The sequence below is a fragment of the Seriola dumerili genome, unplaced genomic scaffold (assembly GCF_002260705.1).
Source record: "Seriola dumerili isolate Sdu_G_001 unplaced genomic scaffold, Sdu_1.0 BDQW01000003.1, whole genome shotgun sequence".
NCBI classification, from domain to species: domain Eukaryota; kingdom Metazoa; phylum Chordata; class Actinopteri; order Carangiformes; family Carangidae; genus Seriola; species Seriola dumerili.
The window spans coordinates 6854641-6881090 of NW_019174258.1; the positions used below are offsets into that span (position 1 = coordinate 6854641).

A 26450-nucleotide genomic window follows, 5' to 3' on the forward strand; every position below is an offset into this window, starting at 1 on the left:
AAATTATTGCTGCATCCATGAGATCCATTAGCTGAGGATTGTGGTTCACAAACATCTCCAGGACTAATGCACTTGTTGTGGATTTGCCCCTTAGTTGGCATTTTGGTCATGGATGCTCTGGTGTTTTGACCATTTCTTTTCTCATGCATAGTTAATGGGATCTAAAGTGTCCAGCACACTTTTACTGGTCATAGATTTATGTCAAATATATAAATTAAGGGGTCAGTTTCATGTTTGAATTACCACTCAGAATTTTAAGTGATGTGTGACACTTATGTTAAGTGGTAATAAAAGTATGGAACAATCCTAAAATTGTTTCTTGCATAAAGTTTATCGATTGATTCCCTAATCCTTTCCAAAGGTGTGGCAAAGCATGTAGGCGATGCTCTCAAAGAACATTGTTCCAGATCATCGAAGAAAATTTGCACTATCGGGATTGCACCCTGGGGAGTCATTGAAAACAGGAACGATCTCATCGGCAGAGACGTAAGACAGAACTCTTACAATCTCTTGTGGTTGTACTGCTCTGAAATTTTATCTCTCGAAATTTTCTTTAGGTGCAAAAATCATAATTTCTGTTCTTTTTACCACTTCCTGATATCCACACCACAGATTATCGCTCCGTATCAGACACTACTGAACCCTCTCAGCAAACTAAATGTTCTCAACAATCTTCATTCCCATTTCCTCCTGGTGGATGATGGGACGGTGGGCAAGTATGGTGCTGAGGTCAAATTACGGCGGGACCTGGAGAAGCACATCAACCTCCAAAGAATACATGCACGTAAGCAAACCAGCAAAAAAGGGATTTCTCTCAATACAACAGTTCCTATTGCTTGGATTCTTGAGAAACGAGGTTATGTGGGGATCTCTTTAGATCTGCAAAAGCAGGTTGGGGGTCTTCCTCTGAGATAATGCAGTGACACTGTGTTATTCATTTAGGTCCCAAATCTCTGCCCATGCATCAAATCCAAGCTAATAGAGTGCACCCTTCTGACAAGAAAAACTAAACTTAAAGTCTGTTATACTTTCCTCAGTTTCTTTCCAGTGAGTCATGATATTGTCACTTTTAAGTTCCCTGAAGTGTTAAAAATTGACCAGTACCTAGAAATGGACATGAACGCAGTATTACCCACAAACTGAATCTTTTCACTGGTCACTCATCTCTAAATACAGACAAGGGCAAATCATTATTATTTATTACTATTATTGATTAATATTATACATGCAAATTACAGGGGGACTCCCTTAAAATAAAATGCCCATTCGCACAGCAAATTACAATTTACCAATAACATTTCAGCCACAGGGGCAACACAGGACTACACTTCAAATTAACATTACAGTACATTAAACAGAGTTAATACAGTTGACAAATTGACTCCCCTCTCCAGTTTGTACTGGCTCCAAAGTTATTAAGTTAGAACTTGTTCAAAGAGATTGACTTCATTAGGCATCAGCGAGGGTTTTTCCAAAAGTCATATACTGCCTTGAATGAATGAATGAATTTATATTTTTCATGAAAAATAAAAATGGATTTTAAAAAAAAACAACAAAAAAACAAAAGAAGAAAGACAACTTTCAAAATGGAGAAGGAAGAAGTATACACTTATACATTACTTATATATTCCTACCTCTTTCTCTCTACTACTCCATTAATTCGTATATACAATTTATAAACAACGATCTTAATTTTATGTTCTACCCAAATATACACCTGAAGTCAAAAATGAAATGAAACCTAAAATGTTAACACAACCCTTCCTCAACCATATAGATATAAAACCCATTTTAAAGTATTCGTATTCAAGATCAAAATTAATATTTTGTTAAGGCATTTCACCAGTGAAGTCTAGATTTCCTGTTGTGTTGTACATTTACAAAGATAGATGCATGTACCGGCACACACCCTTCAGATAGATCTTAACCCTAAGAAGTAATCATTATGATTGTCAGTTTGTTTTTGCCTGGTGGGAACTCAGTGATAACAAAGAGCTTGGCATTATCAACTGAACCTCTCACAAACTGTCACTTGGGTGGAGCTGTATCAGGTGAGTGAGACTGGAGTTGAAAGGGAGTAATGTCAAATAAACCCAAACTTTAAGCAGGCTTTTTGTCTTCTTTCTTGCAGGTATTGGTCAGGGTGTTCCTGTTGTCGCCCTGATCTTTGAGGGGGGTCCCAACGTCATCCTGACTGTGCTAGAGTACCTCCAGGAGAGCCCTGCTGTCCCAGTGGTGGTGTGTGAGGGGACTGGCCGTGCTGCTGATATACTGGCCTATGTCCACAAGCAGACCGAGGAGGGAGGGTAGGACAAATACATGAACAAACACAGAGGACACGGGTGGGTGGGGGACAGCAAATGAAGAATGTGGTCGGTGTGTTGGTGTGTTGATATTTTTATTATTGCCATCATAAATGAAATAATAGACAGGTGATAGAAAAGGATGGAATGAATGGAGAAAGAGTAATAGTATCCTACAGAGAACTGAACAAGGTTTCAGCAAGTGCGTAACTAAATATTTAAGTGGGTGGATGAAAATAGTTGATGAAGGAAAAAAAAAAGTTTTGCTATTGCTACATATCCAATGTTACCTACCAGTCTGGAATAAACATTGCGAGTTCAGCATCAAACTTCATTCCTTTACTCGCCAAGCGCAGTCTCCAGCCATGGAAAGCAACTCTCTTGTTTGGCTTCTATCACTTCTTTTCTTCTGCTGAAGTTAGCATGCTAACCAGCTAGCCCCAGTCCGGAAATCCCTTTCTGATACCAAGTCACTGTAGCGTCCTCTCTGCACTGAAGAAGCAGCACTGCTCAAAGGATGTATAATAACCTCTTTTCTTGTAAATGCAACAATGGCTGAAGCTCTTGCCAAGACGAGTAAGTAAATAGCTTTTACAAATAACTCCTTCAGAGTTAGAGGATTTTTTTTCTCTGTGGCTCTGATCTGTTTCTGTCCCAGAAGAATTTCTAACAACCTAACCACAGCCCAGTCTGTTTATAAAAGAGTTGAAAATAGTTGAGCTTGTGACAGAGAGCAGTTAAAAGTAATCTGCTGAGAGGCTTAATCAGCCAATGAAATTAGCACATGCTGCTGCAAAATGTTGTTAGACTATCAAACACGACTAGAACCTGTCTCTTTTCAATCTAAATGTGTCCATGTAATTGAAATCTGCCCTCATCCTATCTTAAAACACCTCAACCAGTGATCCAATACACAAATAGTGACCCAATTTAACTAATGATATAATACGACCTTTTCTGTGCTGCTGCTATGTAAGAGGGATCTTGTAATGAGCTGATATGCTGTCAAAACTTAAGTAACCAATCCTGGCTGAACTGAATGATGAATATGAGCTGCACCAGTTCTGTCAAACCAGGATTTTGCAATATAGCTACAAGCATGTTCACACAAAAGAGGAAAGGCCCATGATAACAAATAACAAGAAACATGCACAGATCCAGAGCACCAGGCTTATGATATTATGGCTGAGGTTTCCCTTTAAGTTTAGATAACAGGGAAAAGGAGATGGAATATCAATGTAATCAACAAAAATAGTATAGAAATGAAATAACTGAACGAATAAAGTATTTATTACTCTTGGTGATTGTAGGACTACAGTATATTAACATGCTGCTGAATCACATTATGTATAATGTTGGAAAAGAACATGCAGCAATGAAAACTCACTTTTATTTGCTTCTCTCCAAATGGGTGTTACAGTATATTGAAATTAATATAAGACAATCCTTGTACTGTATACATGAGATTCTAGGTGCAGTGTATTTCACTCATCTTTTAATCCAATTAGAAACGTTCACTATATCTTATCAACATCTTCTTAAAGTCTACTAGGAGGAATGATCAGTTTGTCATTTTTATCTTGGGAGTTGAATAGTTAGGAAATTGTACACTGTACGTCTGACAGCTTGAAGATAATCATTTGTGCTTCATGGTGAGAATTCTCAAAAACACTACCAAATGAGCAAAAGTCATTAGACAGAAAAGTTGAGGTTTATCCCAGAGGTAGTTCACAGTATAGAGTGCTGCAGGAATGAGTCCTAAAATCCTGAAATAAGTTAGCTTTTCTGCACTTCTGGTTCCCTCATCCCAAAGTCAATGGGTTTTTTTGAAATGGTTTTTGGTTAGATGTCTCAAATAACGTCTGTGGTTACACACAAGCTCAAGACATTGTCACGTTTTATTCTACACCATAAAACACATCAGTCGTGATTTTTTTTTTTTTTTTTTTTTAACCTTTTACGTGTCTTAAGTAAGGCGGTTACTAACAAGTGGCTAAATGAGACGACAGAGGTTGTTAGGGAAGTTAAATGTCATCACACCGAACACAAAAACGAATCTACTCACCAGTCCACTTTTACAGCCTTGTTGTTTATACTCAAGCTCTTGCAAACTATAACTAACTTCATAAGAGGAGAGGCTTCTGTAGAAGAGGTAAGCGTGCTAAACTACAAGTTTGAAGTTTAGTGGTGGTGACGTTGAAGTCACAAACAAAAGCCAAGTAATCCAAAAGCCAATGGAAAAATGGCTTTTTGTCAAGGGAACCAAATATGTCATCCCAGCTGCACTCTATAGTGCAGTATGACTAATCTTACTTCATCAAACTGGTATATTTGCAAACTTTTAAAATCTAAATTTTATTTAAAATTTCAACTTGTCCGAACAGTTTAATGTCACACAATTTGATGACGTAGTTTGCCTAATATTAATGTGTTCTTTAGGAATCAAAGCACATTATCAGCCGTGGAGCATAGAACCTAGATCACATTCAGATAAATGTCTTCTGATCTGTGTGTTCCTTTTCTTTACTAGTGATTTTATGTTTTCCCCTTTGGAAATAAATCAACTGACAACACAATGCAAGACATCCTGTTCTGTGTTGTGAACAGAACATTTAGATTTGAAGGGCTGTAATGCCCCTACCCAGACACACTTTAGAGTAATCAGTGAGGAGGTCAGTGTGTTGCTGAAGGATTTTTAGACCGGCACGTTCTTGGATGAAACCTATAAAGCATTTTATAGCAGTGTGTGTTTGAGCGGTGTGACTGTAACCGTGCTATGTTGTAATTCTTCCACAGCGGGCTTCCTGATGGAGTGGAGACTGACATCATCGCAACCATAAAGAAAACCTTCAACTTCAGCCACAGTGATGCCATCCATCTCTTTCAGACTCTGATGGAGTGCATGAAGAGCAAAGAACTGGTAAATCCCTGCTCATTGACTTTTGTAATCATCAGTCTTTTTTCTTTAACTTTATTTACTTCCATTTCGTTGACAGTGAGCAGCAGCAGCAACAACATGAACTTCCACACATTAGTCATTTAATAAAATCCCTAAAAACCAAATTCTGATACTCTCTCTCTCTGTCACTCTCACCAACTGATGCTTCCACTGTTAGTTCACAAATTGATGTATCACATGTCACAAACTCTTCAAACATGTGGATAATGTCTGTGGGAACATGACAGTAAGTGCTATCTTGTTTCTTGAAAAATAGATCACTGTGTTTCACATCAGCTCCGAGGAGCACCAGGACATTGACGTAGCCATTCTGAGGGCGTTACTCCAAGGTTAGTAGATGACTTCTATCTGAACACCCCACCCCACCCCACCCCCATCCCCAGCTTCTTCAATAAAGGAACTGAGAGTAAAAGTCACACAAGGTTGATTCAGTCTATTCATACACTGAGGTTGTTGGCACTGGGAGATTAAGATTTCAAGTGTTTGTAATGTTTTCATTCAGATATAGATATGCTTTGAGAACTGAGTTTCCCCTCTGTGTGCCCTCCTCTCTCTGTTCCTGAGGAGATCATGTTGCTCACATTCACAGGGCCTCCTTATTCCAAAACTCTCAGTCACTGAGCTGGATGTCTCTCAGTCTTATCCCTCCCTCTCTCTCTGCAGTCTGTTAGAGAAACAGTTGAAAAAATACCCGCTTAATGTTTTTTTTTTTTTTTGTTATTTTCTGATTAGCTGTCATTTGAACACAGGCATTTTTCATTTCAAGCATGGAACAAATTTTTTGCCTGAAAGATGGGTGTTGCAGCAAATACATTGCAGAGCTGGTTGTTCACTCTCCTTCCAGTTAATTTAGACAAAAGCCAGGAATTTGTAAGTTGTCTGCAGCTGATCGATGGTCTGGAGAAACAGGTTCAGACGTTCAAAAGACAAACTGAGGACCATGACTGAAATGCGCACCCAGGCAAATATTTGCTGGCTTAAGGCACATTCATCATGGTGAAACAGTAATTCATCCTCAAACGTACCCTGGGGTACAAAAGCTCTCAAGCCTTTTAAAGAATATTGAGTGCTGCGCAGAGATTTTTCCATTTTCTACTATGATACAATTAATTTAGCACATTGGATGTTAAATGGGAAGTTTGAAGGATAACTGGAAATGGCATTGTTATTGTTAAAAGCTGAACACTGTAGAATACATCCTGTTTTTCAAGTTTGGATTTTTATGCAGTCTACTTTCCTGAAAGCTCAGCTTATTTGGTGAAATTGCTGCATTGATTTCCAATCAAAATGCCATTGAGATTCCTCTTTGACATCCACACTATCAACTCTGTGTTAAGTGAAAATGATCATTTGATTCAGATGGATCCTAGAGGACAATAAGGCAGATTACCGTGGAAGAGAGCAGTAGACTGAACAGGGATTTACTTTGTAGTCTAATCTGCTCTGTTGCTGTATTAGGGTGTAATTGACTGTATTACTGCCCTGGCCCTGCTCTACCAACCCCCTCTAATCCTGCTAGCTGGCTAACAGGAAATACACAGTTAATAATGCTTGACTTGCCTGGGAATTAATATCTGTTTATTTATGTGTGTGTGTGTGTGTGTGTGTGTGTGTGTGTGTGTGTGTGTGTGTGTGTGTGTGTGTGTGTGTTGTGTGTGTGTGTGTGTGTGTGTGTGTGTGTGTGTGTGTGTGTGTGTGTGTGTGTGTGTGTGTGTGTCTAAACATTACTCTACCTGTGTATTTCAGGCACAAACGCATCTGCCTTCGATCAGCTGGTCCTGACTCTGGCATGGGACCGTGTAGACATTGCCAAGAATCATGTGTTTGTGTACGGACAGCAGCTCCTGGTATGTATGTATGTGTGTTTGTGTGTGTGCGCGTGCGCGTCAGTCACAGTTTTCAGGGATGTTTGCTTTGTCCAGCTTTAGTTCCAAACCTTTGGACTTGCCCAAAATCACCCCAGAGTCTCTGCTGACCACAGTCTTCAGGCTGGAGAGCCAGGGGACTGGACTCAGGCAGGCTGCCATGAACTGCTTGTCTTGACTGTAACATGAACCCTATTACAATTGTCTTCATAAGCTGCCCTCAGGGTTCATGTTTATTTTTAAACTTGGGGGGCTCCTGGCTCTTGCGTGAATGAGATTATAGATGATGTTTATTTATATTTTTTGTATGTGTATGTGTGAAACTCGGCCATATTTTTGATTTTCGTCCTCATCGTTTTTGTTTTATAAATAATGCGTTGCTATGAAAATATACTTCATAACAGCATGTTTATCTTTGTTTATGTATAGGTGAGCTCTCTGGAGCAAGCGATGCTCGATGCACTTGTGATGGACAGAGTGGATTTTGTCAAGTTACTCATAGAAAACGGTGTGAGCATGCACCGTTTCCTGACAATCAGCCGGCTAGAGGAGCTCTACAACACGGTAACAGTGTGAAACATGAATGAAACTATACATATGCGTGTGTATATGTGTATATTTGGTTTTGCATGTTCTAAAGCTTTTTGTTTCTTCCTCCATTTTAGAAACAACCTCCCAACAACCCAACTCTTCTCCACCTGGTTAGAGATGTTAAACAGGTACATATACTTTTATATTTTGATGTTGACCAGTTTTTTCAGTCTCATTCACTATTTTGTTTCTGTGCCCTCTTACAGAGTCATCTGCCCCCAAACTATAAAATCACTCTGATTGACGTGGGTCTGGTTATTGAGTACCTGATGGGCGGGACTTACAGGTGCAACTACACCAGGAAACGCTTCCGAATCATTTACAACAATCTCCATGGCAACAATAGGGTGAGTTGTAGTGTCTTTGTAGCAATGCCAAAAATGTCTTTTATGGTGCTCATTTATTAAACCTTTGTCAGGAGTTAAAACCCTTGTGAGAAATTATAAATAAATAAGTACAGTAACATTTTATGCATTGTACTAATGACTTTAGGCCTTAAAATGTATTGTGAATTGTAATAAAAGCCGGTGGAATACAGCAAATCTGAAGATGTGTCCGTGTCCTGCACAGAGATCGGGGCGCCACACAGCAGGTCCTGGTTCTCATTTGAGAAAAAGTCATGAGTCTTTCAGCATGCAGGCTGACAAGAAGGAGAAGACGAGGCACAACCACTTCATCAAGACTGCACAGCCGTACAAACCCAAGGTAAACTCTCGCTGTTCACTAAAAAGAACATGGCTTCCTTTAGACTGGAGTGTCCCTCATGTCTAAACAGATATAAAGAAAATTGTCTCTGCATCTAGAGCGCCACTGTTAATGGGAGAAAATAATGTCCGTCTCCCTCCACCCCTCTCGCTGTTCCTTCCTTCTCCTCCTAGCTCGAGTCTTCCACCGAGCAGAACAAAAAGAGGAGCAAAGAAGAAATTGTGGACATTGACGACCCAGAGACGCGGCGGTTTCCCTACCCTTTCAATGAGCTTCTGGTGTGGGCTGTGTTGATGAAGAGGCAGAAAATGTCGCTGTTCTTCTGGCAGCATGGCGAGGAGAACATGGCAAAGGCGCTGGTGGCCTGTAAACTCTGCAGGTCGATGGGCTACGAGGCCAAGAAGAGCGACGTGGTGGATGACACGTCGGAGGAGCTTAAAAAGTATTCAAAGTAAGTTTTTCATGTCAAATAGCTACAGAACTTCTCAAATTTCTTTCAGAAAAGTAAATGTAGAATTTTTGCTGATTGTGCTGACGTTTTTCCAGTGAGTTTGGGACACTGGCAGTGGACCTGCTGGAGCAGTCGTTCAGGCAGGATGAGACCATGGCCATGAAGCTCCTGACCTATGAGCTGAAGAACTGGAGCAATTCCACCTGTCTGAAGCTGGCTGTCTCCTCCCACCTACGGCCCTTTGTGGCTCATACCTGCACCCAGATGCTGCTGTCAGACATGTGGATGGGACGGCTGAACATGCGCAAGAACTCCTGGTACAAGGTTCATGTTCCATTTAGATTTTATTTTTTGGTAACAAGGTAAAAAGCTGGGGTAGTCTTAGTAATGGAGACAGTGCTTTGGTTCCAGGTTTCAGTGGCTCCTGAACTAGTCGTCGTCGTCGTCGTCGTCATCGTCGTCGTCGTCGTTACTACCAAAGTACAAAATATACTGTAATTGGTGAAAACTCACCATAGAGACTGTACACTGGATGTGTGATGTTGTCACCATAGTTGTCATTTCAGTTTTCATGGTAGATCTTGGGCTTCTACGGTAAAACACTTGGTATTCATTAGTGTATTCATGAAATTCAGAGGACTCACTTGACAAATATAGTGGCATCCACCCACATGAGTGTGTGTGTTTTTCTCTAGGTGATTCTGAGTATCTTGGTGCCTCCTGCCATCCTACTGTTGGAGTACAAGTCCAAGGCTGAGATGGCTCACATCCCTCAGAGTCAGGACGACCACCAGATGACCATGGAGGACAGTGAACACAACTTTCAAAACATAGCGGAAGACATCCAAATGGTTAGATTTACTCAGTCCTGCTGTTCTACGATTTCTTATTTTATTTTATTTTATTTTATTTTGTTCAACTTGTCTTTTTCTGAAACCTTAAAAATATGTCATCACCCCATCTTCAAAGCAGCCTGGCCGTCCACAATAAATCCATCCATTTGTTATAAGATAAATTACTGTTAAATGGTTAATGAGCTGCAAACAGGCTGTTTCTCTATTGTGAAATAAAGGAGTAGGAAGACAGATGTTCACATAAAAAGTTTGCTGATGAACACTTTGAACTTATGGCCTTAAATTTCTTTTTTTAAGTGCTTCTTTTTCTTCCTCTGTCATTTATTTGCTTACTTTCTTTCTCTCATATTCTCCTCTCTACTCTGCTTTCTCTCTGTCTCTTTCTCCTTTTTTTTCTCCACATTGTGGTCTGCTGTTGACTAATTCTGGCCTTTTTAACCTCTCTGCAGGATGTGTTCAAGGAGGCCAGATCCCAGGACCATGTGGAGGCAAAAACTGACATGGAGACACACATTCGCTCCAGGAAGCTACCCTTAACCAGGAAAATTTATGCTTTCTACCACGCTCCCATTGTCAAGTTCTGGTCCAACACGGTATGGAGATTACAGAAGAGGACATGCATACATACACTCGTCTACATGTTTATCCATCCAACTCTACATTTTCTGGTGGTTTATGTGAGTAAAAGGACCTACAAAGGGAGGATGCTTATACCCAGGAGTAGTATCCTGACAACTGGCCTGGAGCTAACCTGCAGAGAATACAGATTTCATAGGAAGTTTGCTTAATAGCTTACTGTTGTCTCCACCAGCATTGTCCACAAAAAAAAACTGCTTTACTGCAGCCATGGCAACTGATCAGTGGTTTATCAAACCTTTTATCTTACTTTTACTTGGAAATAAGCCCTCAGATGTTCAGATACCACCCTGGTGTCATTGAATCAGACACCATCCAGACTGCGGTTGTCCATGAATACCACAAACAGGAGAGGGGACAAGGTACAGCCTTATCAGACACCCACACAAAATGGCTAGATACTATGAATAGAAACACACTCTCTCACTCTGAGTACATTCGCCCTGAATGGCTCACACAGGGGACAGATATTCTCACAGAACCCCCCCTACAGGAAAGCTCAGGGAACACGATCTCACAATATTTCCCAATCCACAACAAAGGTCTAGTAATGACACCTTGATTACTTGTGAGATATATTTGCTCTGGTTCGTGGCTAGAATGTGAATTTTCTCTACTGAATCTATTGCCCAGCAGTCAGCTTCAGTCTCCTTTCTAGTGCCTTGGAATAGGCTATGTTTATTTATATATGCAAGCCTGAGGCTGGTTCTCAGGAGCCTGGGAGCTGTCATTGCGGGTTGCATTTGCTGACCTGGACAGGGCTGTTTTTCAGGATTGAGAGGTGCTGATAACATCACTGAAACCGCTAGTCTGTGTACTATAGCCTGTGCCCGAGCTTATCTAAATCTGCTGTACCTGCTTCCATCCCGATTTCAACACGTCACTGCAGAACTGCACTAATGACTTACCCATCAGACGGAAGTGTTAATGGCTGATTTTCCAAAAGTTCACACCTAGCATGTCAAGGTTCAGCAATTTTTTTTAAATGGTTGACCTAATCCAAGGTGTTCTAACCTGCCTATATGGACATTTTGAAGCTTTCCCACAGTCTTAGTGCGGTTGATCTTGTTCTTTAAAGAAAAAGGAACTATTTTGTGCGAACATCAGCAGGGAACGCATGTGCCATTGGTTGATGGTCATATGTTGCTTGCACTAGTTTCTATACAGGAAAAGATAAAAACACAAAAGTTTTCACTTGAACTAAGTTGTTCTAAGGAGCCGTCAGATCTTATCGAACAATTTAATTACTCATTAGTTTATGCCACAAAGTGAAAAAAGCTAATGAATAAGAGTACTTTATAATCCACAAAAAGCACAATTGTCAAACTCAAGGTGCCGGCAGAGTAAAAGTCAGGGCATCATCAAAGTCATTAGGATACATCATCTGGGAACCATAATTATCTGTGAAAATACCAATCCATTTAGTAGATACTGAGATTTTTCACAGGAAACGTGAAAACCGACCCGCTGGTGGAACTAGAGGAAAAGTCATTAAGATTCATCCTCCTCACACCAACGATATCTGTATCAAAACTCACGGCGATCCGTCTCATACTTGTCAAGATATTTCAGTTAAAGTGTAATATCAACCTGCTGGTGGCACATGATGTAAAGTCAGATCACCAAAGTCAGTAGGATTCATCCTCATCCAGGAATATCTCAAAATTTGATGGCACTCCATGCGACAGTAATAGACTAATAGAGTAAGAGTAATATTTTTTTATGTTGGCTAGCACGGCACCTGTGTTTTAAAGCTGCGTTACTTGCGTTTGGGCCAGTAGGGGGCAGAAGATTTACTATATGTTATAGTAGAAGTTATTTTGAGTAGCCGAGGCTAACCTGTACCATTCGGCAAATGTGCCGTAAAATCAAGCAACAAGCAAAAGGGGCCGAAGAGCCTGTAGAGGTGCAGAGGTGGTGATAATTCCCTGTAGGTTCATCTCTATGAGGAAACAATTTCACATTACACTTAGACAATTAATTCAATGTTTTTTTTTTTAAATAAAAAATATGGATAAATGTAGCTTTAAATCATTAGTTGGTTAAAAATTCCCATCTTCATTTCTTACATAATCCCCTGAAGCCCCCCTACTCCTCCCTTTGTTGGGAACTGTGAATTTCACTTGAGACAAAGGAGGATGAAATTTTTCTCTCACACAGTCCTTATCCACACAGTTAACCACCAGTTGAGCTCTGAGGGCTCAGAGGCCGCAGTAAAACAGACTGTTTGCTCCCGACTGAAAAATGCTATGATGAGGTTCAGCCCCCTTCAGAAGGCCTCAACTGACCTTGTCTCAAAATAATTCAGAGAGAGGAAGCCCCTCTCCTGAACTGTCTGAATTTAGAGGCTCTTTGTCAACATATATATCCAACATATCTTGTATACATTAAAACTACATTGCCCACATTTATGACACTAGTAAACTTACTTAGTAAAGGATTCATTCTCCCAAGATTGGGAATGCTTTCATTTTTCTAAGTGTTTTCTATAAAGTGTTTGGAGTGTTTTTTTTATGAGAACTCCTGTGTGTCTCCCGCCCTCAGCTCTTCTACCTGGGCTTCTTGATGGTCTACTCGTATGTGGTCCTGGTGAAAATGCCCCTGTTGCCTTCTCCTCAGGAGTGGGTGGTCATCCTCTACATCTTCACCTCTGCCATTGAAAAGATTCGAGAGGTATGTGGAACCGAAGTGTTAGAATTTTTAAGTAGCATAAATGCTTGGCTCTTTGATTTAAAAATATTGAAGATAGTACATTAATTCATGATTCAGCAAGACACCGGCAGTAGCTTTTGATACCAGTTTCTCTCTGTAGTCCTGTCTTACAAATGAACTCCCCCAGAGACTGTGAACTGATTAAGTTCCTCATCATTATTTCACCACCTCCTCCTTTTTTCCCAGATGTTCATGTCTGAAGCAGGCAAAATAAGCCAGAAGATAAAGGTGTGGTTCAGCGACTATTTTAACGTGTCGGACTTTCTGGCCATTGTGATCTTCTTTATCGGCTTTGGTCTGAGGTTGGGCGGAGGCGATGCCTTCGTTCCTGGCAGGACGGTTTATTGTCTGAATATCATCTTCTGGTATGTGCGACTCCTCGATATCCTGGCTGTGAACCAGCAAGCTGGGCCATATGTCATGATGATTGCTAAAATGGTGAGTTCTTTGTTATTAAACATACTTAACACTTTGTAGCAGAACTTTTCTCAATGATACTGAAGGCCAGATTTACATGCAGAGTACTTGTAGTGTGTCTGTTTTACCAATAACACAGTAGGAATGCTTTCTAGGAATATTTAGCAAGAGACATGCAGTGTGCATTTCAAACTGTGCCTCCAGGCTAGCGAACCTTTCAGATATGATAATAACAATAATAATATTAATAATAATAATAATAATTATTATTATTATTAGTACAACTATTATTATTGTTGTGTGCCTGAATCAAGATGCAGCAGGCATTGTAAATCTAGCCCCAGGTTTGATGTTTTAGTCTTGAACGTGCCTAAACAGCAAATACTTTTTTCTGTAATTATACTCAGAGCTACTTAAAGGAAATCACTCCACTGTGTATGTGAGTGTGTATATGTGTGTATATGCGATTATTTTATGGTACCTAAGGTCGTGACACACAAATTTGGATGCTTGCCTCCATTTGTTTTGTAGCTTGTAGTCTAAACATACTGTGAGAGTTGCTATGTTTTTGTGCATTCATCAATCTGTCTTATTAATATTCATGTTTTTATTTAATCATTTTGAACTTTCACATTCAAACAGCATTAATCATCCACATGCTCTATCCAGGTATTGTGATATGCCATATTATCCTGAGCACTGGGACATATAGCTGGCTCTGTCTGAAGGTCAAAATAATCTGCCTAACTGCACCTCTAAATTTTACTTTCCTTTTTTAATAATTTTATTAATATCTCTATTAACATGTTATATCATGTTTGTTTAAGCCACACTAGAGCAGAAATGTAAAAAGAGCAAGTAGTAGTTTTACAGGTGGTTACGTGTGGGGATATTTCTTGGCTGGGCCAATGACTTCTTGAAGTCTATTTGCTGATCTTAGAGGTGCTGCTAGGTGGATTCTTTTTTTACCTTTGGACAGAACCAGGCTAACTGTTTCCTCTGTTTTCAGTCTTTATGCTAAGCTAACAGGTTAAAGTTGTCAACAAGAAAACAAGTACATGTATTTTCCAAAATATCAAACTCCTCCTTTAAGTGACACTAGATTTAATTAGAACATAACTGAGTTTCCAATATAGCTGTTAAGTAATTGTCAACCCTTCACCATTTCTGTGTCTGCCCTGGGGATTTCAATAAAGGGATGATAAAGGTTTTTTTTATACCCAACACCTGGAATCAGCCATTGCTTTGAAACAGTCAACACCAGATCAAATCAAGGAACAGAGGAAAATTGACTTGTTTCTATTTTTCCTTATTTAACAAGCTGTTATGTAAAAAAGGGAATGGTCTTGTTTTTTTTTGTTTTTTTTCAAAGCAAAAGTAGTAAAATAGTGCTGACTTGGGATCCCCAGAGTAGACGTGTGCAAACATTCTGGCTGGTACTTCATAACTCAAATGTTGTTTCAAGTAGTGATAATGTCATCTGTCAAATGGTTAATTCAGTCTTTGTGACATCCATTGCAGGTGGCCAACATGTTTTATATTGTGGTAATTATGGCTATAGTCCTGCTGAGCTATGGTGTACCCAGGAAGGCCATTCTCTACCCAGAGGAGGAGCCCAGCTGGACGCTGGCCAAAGATGTGGTCTTCCAACCATACTGGATGATGTATGGGGAAGTGTATGCCTATGAAATCGATGGTAAGGACGATGAGGATGGTAGGGGAGATTATGAAGGTAAGAATAGTTCTATTCAAAGCTTCTCACCACGGCCTGATAGCTGATTGTCACCCAAAATCAGCACTGGAAATCAAACCCACGACGGTCTAATCGTTGTATCCCCTCACAGCCTCTTTCACGCAACATGGTTCACTGGCAGAAGCAGCCAACACGGGTCTTTTTGGATAGAGCAAGGCAATTTGCTTCACCACAGCATCGACTGCCTCGACTCGGCGATGAAGGGTCAGAGTGAAAGGCAACAGTCATCGCTTGAGTCGAGCGCATTTGAAGCTCAGGTGGAACAAAGCACCTGACTGTGCTCCGTAACCTGAGTTGGCATCCTGACTTGTCACACACAATTGAAATTTCTCACGTGGTGTATCACTTATGACCTTGTGCTAGAAGTAGTGAATAGTGTTAGTTAGGCAGTGCAAGCTTGTGAAAAGAAAATTATTGAATGCTCAAGGCTCTAGAGGCTTCAGTTTTTTAACAAACACCCTAGCTACAATGCGTTTTGTCCTGTCCTTCTCTTCATCACAGTGTGTGCCAATAACAGTGACGTAAAGAACCTGTGTACGGCGGGAGTGTGGCTGACTCCTCTCCTACAAGCAGTCTACCTCTTTGTACAGTATATACTAATGGTCAACCTCCTCATCGCCTTCTTCAAGTAAGTGCACAGCATTTCAGTGTCAATTCCAGCTGTCTTTACAGAGAAATGTGGCTGCTCATTAGTTTCACCATGGTGCAGCTTAAGGTTATGAGTAAAATTAAATAAAATATTGCCGGCATTCTCCTCAGCATAATCCTGAGCGCTATTTCTGTACTGTTGTTGTTGTTCCAGCAATGTGTATATACAAGTGAAGTCCATTTCTAATCTGGTGTGGAAGTACCAGCGCTACCACTTCATTATGGCCTACCATGAGAAGCCTGTCCTCCCACCTCCCTTCATCCTCCTGTGCCATATCTACTCCCTCTTCTGTATGTGTAGAAAGAGGAAGAAGGAGAACACGTACGGACCAAGTATGTCCACACTACTGTCACTGCCACATGTAAATTGCTTGCCACTGAGGATTCATCATGTTGATGTTTTTTATATATCATATATATATATATATATATATATACTGTAATTTAACCTCCTAATAAATCCGCTTTCTTTTAGAGCTGTTTCTCACAGAGGAAGATCAAAAGAAGCTTCATGATTTTGAGGAACAGTGTGTGGAAACATACTTTCATGAAAAGGATGATCAGTTTCACTCGGGGAGTGAGGAGCGTATACGTCTTACCTCAGAAAGGTGGGACTGTTATTGACCTTCATAAAGGCATCATGTAAAGCTTTTAAAATGTTGAAAAAGAAGTATATGTGAATATACATTCACAACAGTCATTTAACATAAATATTTGTAGATAAGAAGATCTGAGCTGTGAACTGTGTGCTGACTGAAGCTACTGTTTGTCATTCCCAGAGTTGAGACCATGTGTTTGCAGCTGAGGGAGGTTGGGAACAAAGTCAACTTCATAAAACGCTCTTTGCACACACTGGACTCCCAAATTGGTCACTTGCAGGACCTCTCAGCCCTGACTGTAGACACTCTGAAGACCCTCACTGCTCAGAGGGCGTCGGAGGCCAGCAAGGTCCACAATCAGATCACGCGGGAGCTCAGCCTATCAAAGAACGTGGTCCCAAGCATCGCCCCTGTAGCAACAGACACTGGCCCCCACTCCAAATCTTCAGTGATAGGCAAACGCAGTGTGGGACCCTACTTCGGCTCCTCTTTCCCCCAGGCAGGAGTCGACATAGCAGATTCTCTTTTTGGAATTGGTGTAGGGGGAGGGGCTGGGACGGAAAGTTTCCGGAGAGTTGGGCCCAGCCCTGGTGCAGGACTGGGGCTGGACCCCAACCTGAACCCAGCATTTAGTCCAGAGAGGAGGGAGTTGTTTGGGCTCGGGCACATTGCTGCAGAGGCTGGCTCCTCAGGCAGTGCCAGCTCCAGTGCCTTTGTCCAAAGTGCTGTGGCCATTTCTCCTCCGGAGCTGCGTCTCCGAGGCCACTCTCTCACCCAGAGTAAGCTGACCCGTCCACAAGACCCAGGCCTTTCCGACTCCCCATCCAGCCTGCCCAACGTACCCTCCTCCGGGGCTCAGTTCCACATCAGCAGCACCCCTTCCCAGCCCAGTGGCTCCAGCCACCCAGAGCTCGCTCTAGCTGGGCTCTACCAGCAGCCCCACCAGCCAGACAGCACCACTGTAGAATTTGGTGCGTTTGTGGGTAAGTATGAGAATGAGGGTGAATCTGGTGTTGATGAGAAGATAAAAGAGGAGAATGAAAACTGTGTGTGTGTGTATCCTACTGTTATCATTGTCTCGACTTCGAGCTCTGCTCAGCCTGCCTGCTTGCCTGCTTGCACTGTGCAGCCTGCGAACGCAGAGGGCGTAGGAATAGGAGGTGGGGGGAGGACGCTGAGTTGGGGGTACGTGAACGAGGCATACTGTGACGATGAAGGCGGGTCGGGCACTCTGAGTAGACAGAGTGCAGACACTGAAGCCCCACTGGCTCCTGAAGCTGAATCACCACTGGGTCACACCCACGGAAATAGTGCCCGGCCAAGTTGGGCTCATGCCCCTGCAGTGGCTCACAGGAGACCCCGCAGACGAAGGAGCAGGGAACAGGTCAGAAGTGGGTCAGAAGTCCCCCTTGACAAGAGGAACATGCCAAGAGAGCCAAACACAGCGAGAGGTTTGATTTTCAGTCTGAAATTGAGGGCTGCGTCTGCCGGGTGCTCGGGCCTATCCATCTCCCAGATCAGGATCCCATTAGATCTTTAGCTGGGCCTTTTTTCTTTACTCTCTCTGTTCTGTCTGGACCCTTTTGTCCAAATTGCTTATTCTCTGTTCCTGGGTGGTTCTGAGGTTTCACGTATGATGTGACTGAAGCATGAGTGATTGATGGTCTAGTTTTTCAGCCCAGTGATTGATTAAGGATGTGTTTGGCAGGTGGAGGTGTGGGAAGGAATTTTTCATAAGAATCAGATGTTTGAACTGTGATTGTTTCACCATCGTGGTGTTGGTCATGTCACCTGATCAGGAAGTGCGTTTGCTTGTCCTGTTCTGAGCGATTCAAACTATTGTTATAGAACAATAGTTCAAACATTCTGTACAATTGTTTTGATGGGATTTTGTCAGTAACTCATGAGGCTAACAGGAGTTACTTGGGAAAAATAAAAGTATATTATTTATTTTGGTAATGATTGACGGGGCAGTTTAAATTGCCCTCATGTGGGATGACAATATTTTCTTGTTTTCAGGACATAAAGATAGTTTGGACCTCCAGCACTCCACACCCAAAGAGACCTCCACCTCCAGCCGGCAGCAAAGCCCAGCCACACAGACCAGATCACAGGTGTGTCTACATGTATCATTGTGCTTTTGTTTAGTTCATACACAGTGTATAGTTTGGTTTTTTTTTTGTGTGCATTTGGTCAAAGTGTGTTGCTGTGCCATATTTGCCTTTATGTGAACACTTTGTGGCTCACTGATGATCAAACACTTGTTTTAAAGGTCCTACAATCAGTTTTATTCGATATTACACTTCTTTCTTTGTTGAGGTGTGATGTTATACCCATCGAGTAGTTGCTATTGTGTGTTTCTAAACACTCAGAAGGGTTTCCCTTTCCCAACATTATGATGTGCTGCTCTGATTGATTACTCAATGTCATCTCAAAATGAATAAAGCTTTAAGTCTACTCAGTGATGAAATGATATTAGAATTGGCATTGTGGCACTAAAACGCTACATTTACAGTCTTTTTCTTAAACTTTATGAAATTTACCATTAATCTGTGTTTCAGAATAATGTTTACCCTCTCACACCTCTCTGTGTCTCTGCCTGTTTCATGGCACAGGCTCTGCCTGAAGGTCACGGTCATATCAGAGCTGTCAACTCCTACGCTGGCTTCACAGAGTTTGACAGAAATCCAGCTTTTCTCCATCCTGACTCCAGTAAGCTCACAAAGATCCAATTTCTTAAGCAAAGCCTCCTTTTAAATAAGTCTTTGTTTATTTCATTTGCAGCCCTTAAATGACCACAGTTATCAGTTGACACTTGATGGTTGTTGATTGTTTGCAGGTCTAACAAAGAAGGACAGAAGCAGAGTGTCAGCTGAAGACATCCTCATCCACGAGGACCCCATGGCTGCAGTACCGGTAAGAAGCGTGTCTTTTGTGTGCATTCTCATGAGTACAAAGCCAAAAAAACAACTGTATAGTTCAACTCTTGTCAACTTAATTAATTCCAGCGTCTGTCATCGTTTAACAGTTTTTCATTTCTCCAGCAGGAAAGAGTTCAGGTCAAATCAGCCCAAGCCAGCAGCCTGTAAGTGTCCTCCGACTGGCCGGCAAAAAGTCTAGAGACAAACACACACACAAACACACACACATACATACTGTATACTGAGACCACAAAACCATTTCCTCTGTGCTTTACAAGGGAAACCTTTTAGAAACAAATAAAAGTCTGACCTCTTTATGTCTGATTTAAGCTGAGGTCTGGTCCTTGTCCCTTGTGTTTAAGCCAGCACACAGGAGCTTGTGTAATGTGTTTACATCACTATGTGTTTCTGTGACGTAGATTGATACTGTATGCCTGTAATCTTTTGTGTTTTTTAAACTAATGTCTTATCTCTGCCTATCTTTCTCTCTTTCAGGCGAGCCCCTGGCGAAGATACGCTAAATGGTAAGATGCGTAGTTTCACTGTTGTTTCTCCATCTGCATGACTTAGTTGGGTCAGATGCATTCTGTCCGGATCAGCTGGTCTAGCAACATTTGTATGGATGCTGTTTCCAAAGTGACATGTGACATTGTCCCTTTCTTTGCATTCCTTTGTGTGTGATGTAATCAGTGCTCTAACGGGCATCACCAAAATCATGAGGAAAATAATTTATTTCTCCTATAAATAACCTTTTACCAGTATTTTTGTTTAACTGTAGAATTGTATCACTTTCATTGTGAACTGGCTTTGGTCATATTGTATTATGGAGGTGGATCTCAGAAATTCGCAAAGGAGATGGGTCACAGCACACATTGTTATAGAATTTATAGGAGGGCTATCCGGGACAAGGAAAGGTTGATAGAAGCTGATTAAATATCTGGGGTAGTCAGGGAATATCAGATGTTCAAAAGTTTGTATTTGCAGACTTTGCATTAGATGATAGTTTTGCAGTTGAAGTAGAAAGGCCACTGTTTTGTAAACCATTTTGGAAAACTTGACTTATGGATGAAAGCTTTACTGTGCCTCTGTTCTTCTGTTCAGCTGCAGTTTCTCTCTACGCGCCACGACACACCCACCTGGGAGCCAGAAAGGACTGTAAGTAAGCCACACTGACCAACCAAGCAAAACAACCAAATATCAGCCATGTGCCATGAATACCTTCACTCAGTTACAGTTGAAACAGTTAGTCTATTAATTCATTAGTTGATCATCTTTTCTACTTCTTTGTATCATCATCATTGTAATCTGAATACATTTTGCTTGTGTACTGTTGTGTGGATAAAAAAAAAGGCAATTTGAAGAGGTCATCTTAAGATGTAAAAAAAATTAATTAAATAAATAAATAAATATATATATTTGATTAAATATATATATATATGTAACATTAAACTGATGATACTAAGAGATAGACCTGATTTAACAATGGTGTATTTTACTTGGCTTTCAGATACTTAGTGGTTTTATCATTTATATCAATGAATTTAATATATATCTTAAATGACTGAAATATCAATTTTATATGCTGTTTATATCTGTAGCCTTGTGAATTATAGAGGTAATAACTAATGCTCTACCCAGACTACAAGTGAAAATAAAAATAATTTTGTGCTATTTTTACCTAATAGAAATGAACAGAAATGACTTCTAGGAAGTAAAGTTTTTACAACAAGCGTGAACAAGAGGCCTGTTTCTGTTTCTGTGTCTGTTGTTGTTGTGAAATAGTACAGTGACATCTACAAATCAGAATGATATTTTTGTTGAATTAATGTGTCCAAATGATTGTCCAGTGATTGCCACTGACATGTTCACTAAATGACATATATTATGACATATATCTATGCAAAGTTTTGTGGAAACATGGAGCGTCCAGGTATGTTGCATTCAAATGGTTACATCACATGCAACATAACTACAACATCCATGGTTAAAATCTGGCCTGGGACCCTCACTGGATGTCTTATCCTCCTCTCTCTCCCCCTTCATTCCCTGCCCGCCTCTTCACATTCAGCCATTCAGTAATGTCCAAAAATGCCTGAAAAATAAGCTTTGAAAAAGATTAACTGTCATTTTGTTTTCTCTGTAGCTATCGGCTCACCTTTCAAGCCCATGGAAAGCTACCAGTACTCAGGTGAGACAAAGATTTCCTCACATCATTCCACAGTGAAGGCTGCATTATGATGTTTTCATGTATTGATTTAAATACAAAAATGTACAATTATAGAATTTTTTGTCATATTGAAATATTGCATGTGATATTGAGCATTTTAACCTACAGATAAAATTCTCCATTCCTAATAGACAAAGAGCAAACAGTAATCCTACAATATACTTTTACACTTGTTCACTCCTCTTCTGCAGTTGTATTTATTTCTGCATGTGTGTGCGCATTTGCACTTACCCTTCTGTAGCTGTTGAGCGCAACAACTTGATGAGGCTGTCCCAGAGCATCCCTTTCACTCCTGTGCCCCCTAGAGGTAAGTCTGGTTCACGGTGCATGCCCACACATGTCAGATCACATGAAAACACCACAGACACCTCTGAGAGGCAACAGCAGGAAGTTGGTGATGAGGAAGTATGGAGCCAGATAAGAGATGTGGTTTCAACATTGTTTTTGTCTCTTCACTCCTGCAGCTGTTTTGCATCATGCCCAAGCCATTGATGAACAGAGTGCGGGTGCTGTCGGCGTTTTTGGTTTTGTTTTTGTTTTGTTTAATATTTTTTAACTACCCAAAATAGGAACATCTTTTTGCTAAAGAGGAACTACATCAGTGGTAGTCAAATGGGGCCATGCGATACATGCAGTTTCTAGCCATTTTATCACAGTGGTGTTAGGAGGTGATTACTGTATATTTGCAACCAGTGCGTCATACAGTATAATAATGCCTCAGTCCTTTTTTTTGGAGTAATCCTTCTCTTCATCAGTCGATATGGCTGAGTTTCATGGCTCTCGCTACATAGGGTTTATGTTGCTCTGTGTCTGCTCGATGTGTAAGGAAATGAGAAGGAGCAACAGAAGCTCTTGATAAGCAGACAGTATGTGTCCGTGTTGTGTTGCTGGAGTTTCTGACTCCCAGTGGACAAAATTTGTAATGCAGCAAAATTTTATTTATCTAGTTGTCTCTGTTTAGACCGTATAAAGGGGAGACAGAGACAGAAAAACATGAGCAAAAACACTGCATTTCATATACAGCAAAGAATGTTACGTTTAATTCATAACTCTCACCCTCCCACTGTGTGTTCCTTCAGGGGAACCGGTGACTGTGTACCGTTTGGAGGAGAGCTCTCCCAACACTATCAACAACAGCATGTCTTCCTGGGCCCAGCGAGGCCTCTGTGCCAAAATAGAGTTCCTCAGCAAGGAGGAGATGGGCGGAGGACTCAGGCGGGCCCTCAAGGTGCTCTGCACTTGGTCAGAGTACGATATCCTAAAACCAGGACACCTGTATATAGTCAAATCCTTCCTGCCCGAGGTAGTCCAGACCTGGCAGAGCATCTACAAGGAGGACACTGTGCTGCACCTTTGTCTCAGGGTAGGGAACACAAATACACTGTCGTATCTCTTGCACTGTAACACTGGGCTGATTACCGCCATAGAAACTGCCTGAGGTCAAAAATGTATGAGTTTATCTTAGCAGTGCTGAGTAGATTTGGTTAGATTTAATTTGCAGCATGGGTGTAGATTTGGGTTTTACTTTTTCTGATCTCAAACAATCTAAAATATAAACTCCACATAGTGTGAAGATCTTTGCGTCTTTTTCTTTGAGTTAAAGAAATGTAAAATATCTTTTTAAAAGAGAAACTGTTTAAACATAGAAGATGAGATGATGCAAAACATCATGATACAAGTTCGGTGTCAGGCACATTACTTCAGCAAACACATATACAATGAAATTTATTTAATCAGTCTTTAAAAAACCTTTATTTACTTTTAGTATAATTGCAGTTTCTTGATAACAGCCCTCACACCCACAAGACTGTATGTAGCATTGCATTATAAAAGTAGGAACTGCACTAATGTTAGGCCTCATATAGAATCTATTTTAACCGTTTGTTTCCCTGTGTCACTTAAGGAAATTCAACAACAACGAGCTGCTCAGAAGCTGACATTTGCCTTTAACCAAGTCAGGCAGAAGACGATTCCTTATTCACCGAGGTAAGCACACCTACAGCAGGGTTTGCAGTACAGTTTTGGGTTACTTTATTTTCATATCTGTCTTTCATAATCTAGTTCCTTGTGTGCAAAGTTTGCTTATCATTGTGGTTTTGCAAGACCATATCAGCACTTGTGTATAACCGTCACAGCAGGTGATTTCACACGTCAACTGGAATTTCTTTCTTTTTTTTCTTTTGTGTCCATTCTTGTGGGCCAGTACCCTGAAATCTGAGTTCTCTGTGCATTCAGGTTTCTGGAGGTGTATCTGCTCTACTGTCACTCTGCCGGACAGTGGTTTGCTATAGAAGAGTGCATCACCGGGGAGTTCAGGAAGTTCAACAACAACAACGGGGACGAGATTGTCCCCACTAACCTCCTGGAGGAAACCATGCTGGCCTTCAGCCACTGGACCTATGAGTACACCCGTGGAGAGCTGCTGGTGCTCGACCTGCAAGGTGAGAGCTCCAACACACACTCTGGACATGGGACTTGCATGCAAATACACTGAATACTTTAAAATGCTGTTGAGCTCATTTATAGGAGGAGGTTTTTTTGTTTGTTTGTTTTTTGAAGATGAGATTTGAACAGTGGGCAAATGTGTGGATGTAATTCGTCTGTCCTCTGACAAAATATGTTTAAATCAATGGCCTTTCTCCACTGACTTCCTGTGAACTTAACAGAGTTGTATCAATGTATTTTCTATTTAAGTTCATTGATAATGACGCTTGTGTATTTGTTGTGCACCTCTGCAGGTGTTGGGGAGATTCTGACAGATCCTTCGGTCATAAAGAGCGGTGAAAAGGGGTAAGCTCACAATTTATTTAGTATCTTGTGACTCTCGTTGGGAACAATTTCAACTTTACCTGCCACATTTTTTCTGCACTTAATGACTTCTGTGTGACTCTGCAGGTCTTATGATATGATATTTGGACCAGCCAACCTGGGGGATGATGCCATTAGGAACTTCCGTGCAAAACACCACTGCAACTCCTGCTGTCGGAAACTCAAACTTCCTGGTGAGAGATGTTTCACTGCTGCTGTTTAGTAAAATTATTCCTGCGCTAAATTACTGCTCAGCTGTGCTCAGATTGTCTGTTCACAAAAATATTTCGTTTGTAGCTTAGTTTGTGTCTTTATATAATAAAATTCTAACATAACTTTGACTTTTTTCCTTTTTCTTGTTTGTCAGATCTGAAGAGGAACGACTACACACCAGATAAGGTGACGTTCCCACAAGAAGACCCTCCAAACCCAGGGGGCGGCGTCAAGGAGTCCCGCCAATCAATGAGACTGATGCTGTGATCGGTTTAAAGTGAGACAGAGAGAGAGAGAGTGAATGATCACGAGGCGGCACTATTCTGATTTGATTTTAGTCGAAGCCAAGGAGCAGAAAGGTGCACCTAATCAACTGGAAGAACCACACCTGGGTTTCCGTGGAAACCAGTGCATGCAGACTGTCATGTTTTTGTTGTTCCCACCAAAATGCTGTGTCGCACAGAATTCAAGCATCTTAGCTAACCCTTTTGTTCTGTAGCACATTCATGGGGGGATTTTTAAACACATTTTGTACACATTTATGAATATATATACAGTATATATATATATATATATATATATATATATGAACTGGATATATTGACAGGTACAATATCTTTGCAGAGGGTTTATTATTTATTTTGAAGTTTGAGAAGTTGCCTTGTTTTAACAAAAAAAGAAAAAAAACAAAGAACAAATCTAAGTGCATTGTACACCTGTTACAGCGGCTTCGGAGAGGACAGCCTGCTGGGATTCAGTCACTGCAGCACTGCAGTTTGCCACCAGATCATTTTTATAAATGTATAAAGACTTGTATCACAACTTTTTGTCTCTTAGTTAATGAAAATATACATGAATTTGAAAATCTTGTAAAATATGGGCAGATTGCAATGCAACTTTTACAGAGCAATGTATGTAATTTTATTGTATTGAAAGTGTGTCCACCAAAATATTGCTAATAGTTTTTATTGTTACACAGGTACTATTGCTATATCTTTGTCATCAACTATTGTATGAGCAATCTAGTGTATCTTATAGATACTGTTATCTGGCATGAGCTGAACAGATTAAAATATTTTATTCAGGGGAACTGACAAACTTAAGGGTATTACTGTATACGTTTTGTACTGGATATCATTTTAAACAAATAAAATGTCAAAAAGCTATAGCAACATCACTCAAGTCTTAAAGAATCACTGTGTTACGACGTGTGGCCTAAAATCAGACTTTCTTATGTGATAGGAAAGTGAAAATCTTTGGGTTTTAGAGTGTTGGTCAGATAAAACAATATGAATCCATCGTCTTATTACAAGGAAAACATAATGGGCATTCTTCACTATTTTCTGGCATTTTATATTTTATATTTATAGACAAAACAATTATTCCATTACATCAAGAAAAGAATCCTTATTTGCTACCCCTTGTAAAAAAATGTTGGTACCTTAAAATTTTGTGTCCACAGTGAGGTGTGTGTAGACCAACCCTTGATCCATGCTGAAACTTTGACAAATGATGGATGAGCAGTGACATCCAGCAGATGAAGGGCTGGTAAATTCTTGAACGTATGCCTTCTGAAGGAGACAGTGGGTCTAGTGTTTGAACGAGGTCTCCACACACAATAACCTCTCCTCATCTGCCTCAGACCAAACTGCTCACCTGTGCAGCAGTGAGATAACGTGATGGCTGAGCGCAGGACACTGGTTATTTCGCTTCTCTGAAAGGAGAAATATGACAGACTAAGGTCAGCAGCAGGGCTACAGTGGAGGGTAAATCCCCTCTCACTGTCCT

General features: G+C 40.7%; 1 protein-coding gene across 8 annotated transcripts in view; it reads left to right on the plus strand.

Moving 5' to 3' along the window:
* Window positions 1-25830, plus strand: part of trpm7 (transient receptor potential cation channel subfamily M member 7) — a 38422-nt gene extending 12592 nt beyond the window's left edge. For 4 of the 8 annotated variants that reach the window (XM_022740384.1, XM_022740323.1, XM_022740358.1 and 1 more), the window contains exons 6-40: window positions 362-486; window positions 613-784; window positions 2132-2306; window positions 5100-5223; window positions 5519-5591; window positions 7009-7109; window positions 7557-7691; window positions 7793-7846; window positions 7925-8065; window positions 8289-8423; window positions 8597-8874; window positions 8970-9198; window positions 9570-9725; window positions 10178-10321; window positions 12909-13037; window positions 13263-13514; window positions 15015-15225; window positions 15748-15874; window positions 16049-16227; window positions 16370-16502; window positions 16674-17476; window positions 18513-18607; window positions 19109-19205; window positions 19333-19409; window positions 19538-19578; window positions 19910-19938; window positions 20516-20569; window positions 21558-21602; window positions 21883-21948; window positions 22721-23004; window positions 23545-23627; window positions 23877-24082; window positions 24380-24431; window positions 24537-24643; window positions 24817-25830. In XM_022740384.1, coding sequence (XP_022596105.1) covers window positions 362-486; window positions 613-784; window positions 2132-2306; window positions 5100-5223; window positions 5519-5591; window positions 7009-7109; window positions 7557-7691; window positions 7793-7846; window positions 7925-8065; window positions 8289-8423; window positions 8597-8874; window positions 8970-9198; window positions 9570-9725; window positions 10178-10321; window positions 12909-13037; window positions 13263-13514; window positions 15015-15225; window positions 15748-15874; window positions 16049-16227; window positions 16370-16502; window positions 16674-17476; window positions 18513-18607; window positions 19109-19205; window positions 19333-19409; window positions 19538-19578; window positions 19910-19938; window positions 20516-20569; window positions 21558-21602; window positions 21883-21948; window positions 22721-23004; window positions 23545-23627; window positions 23877-24082; window positions 24380-24431; window positions 24537-24643; window positions 24817-24929 — 5225 coding nt within the window. In that variant the 3' untranslated portion in view covers window positions 24930-25830. The remainder of the gene's footprint in view (window positions 1-361; window positions 487-612; window positions 785-2131; window positions 2307-5099; window positions 5224-5518; window positions 5592-7008; window positions 7110-7556; window positions 7692-7792; window positions 7847-7924; window positions 8066-8288; window positions 8424-8596; window positions 8875-8969; window positions 9199-9569; window positions 9726-10177; window positions 10322-12908; window positions 13038-13262; window positions 13515-15014; window positions 15226-15747; window positions 15875-16048; window positions 16228-16369; window positions 16503-16673; window positions 17477-18512; window positions 18608-19108; window positions 19206-19332; window positions 19410-19537; window positions 19579-19909; window positions 19939-20515; window positions 20570-21557; window positions 21603-21882; window positions 21949-22720; window positions 23005-23544; window positions 23628-23876; window positions 24083-24379; window positions 24432-24536; window positions 24644-24816) is intronic. The other 4 variants (XM_022740332.1, XM_022740340.1, XM_022740367.1 and 1 more) reach the window with 4 other exon arrangements.
* The last annotated feature ends 620 nt before the right edge of the window (window positions 25831-26450 follow it).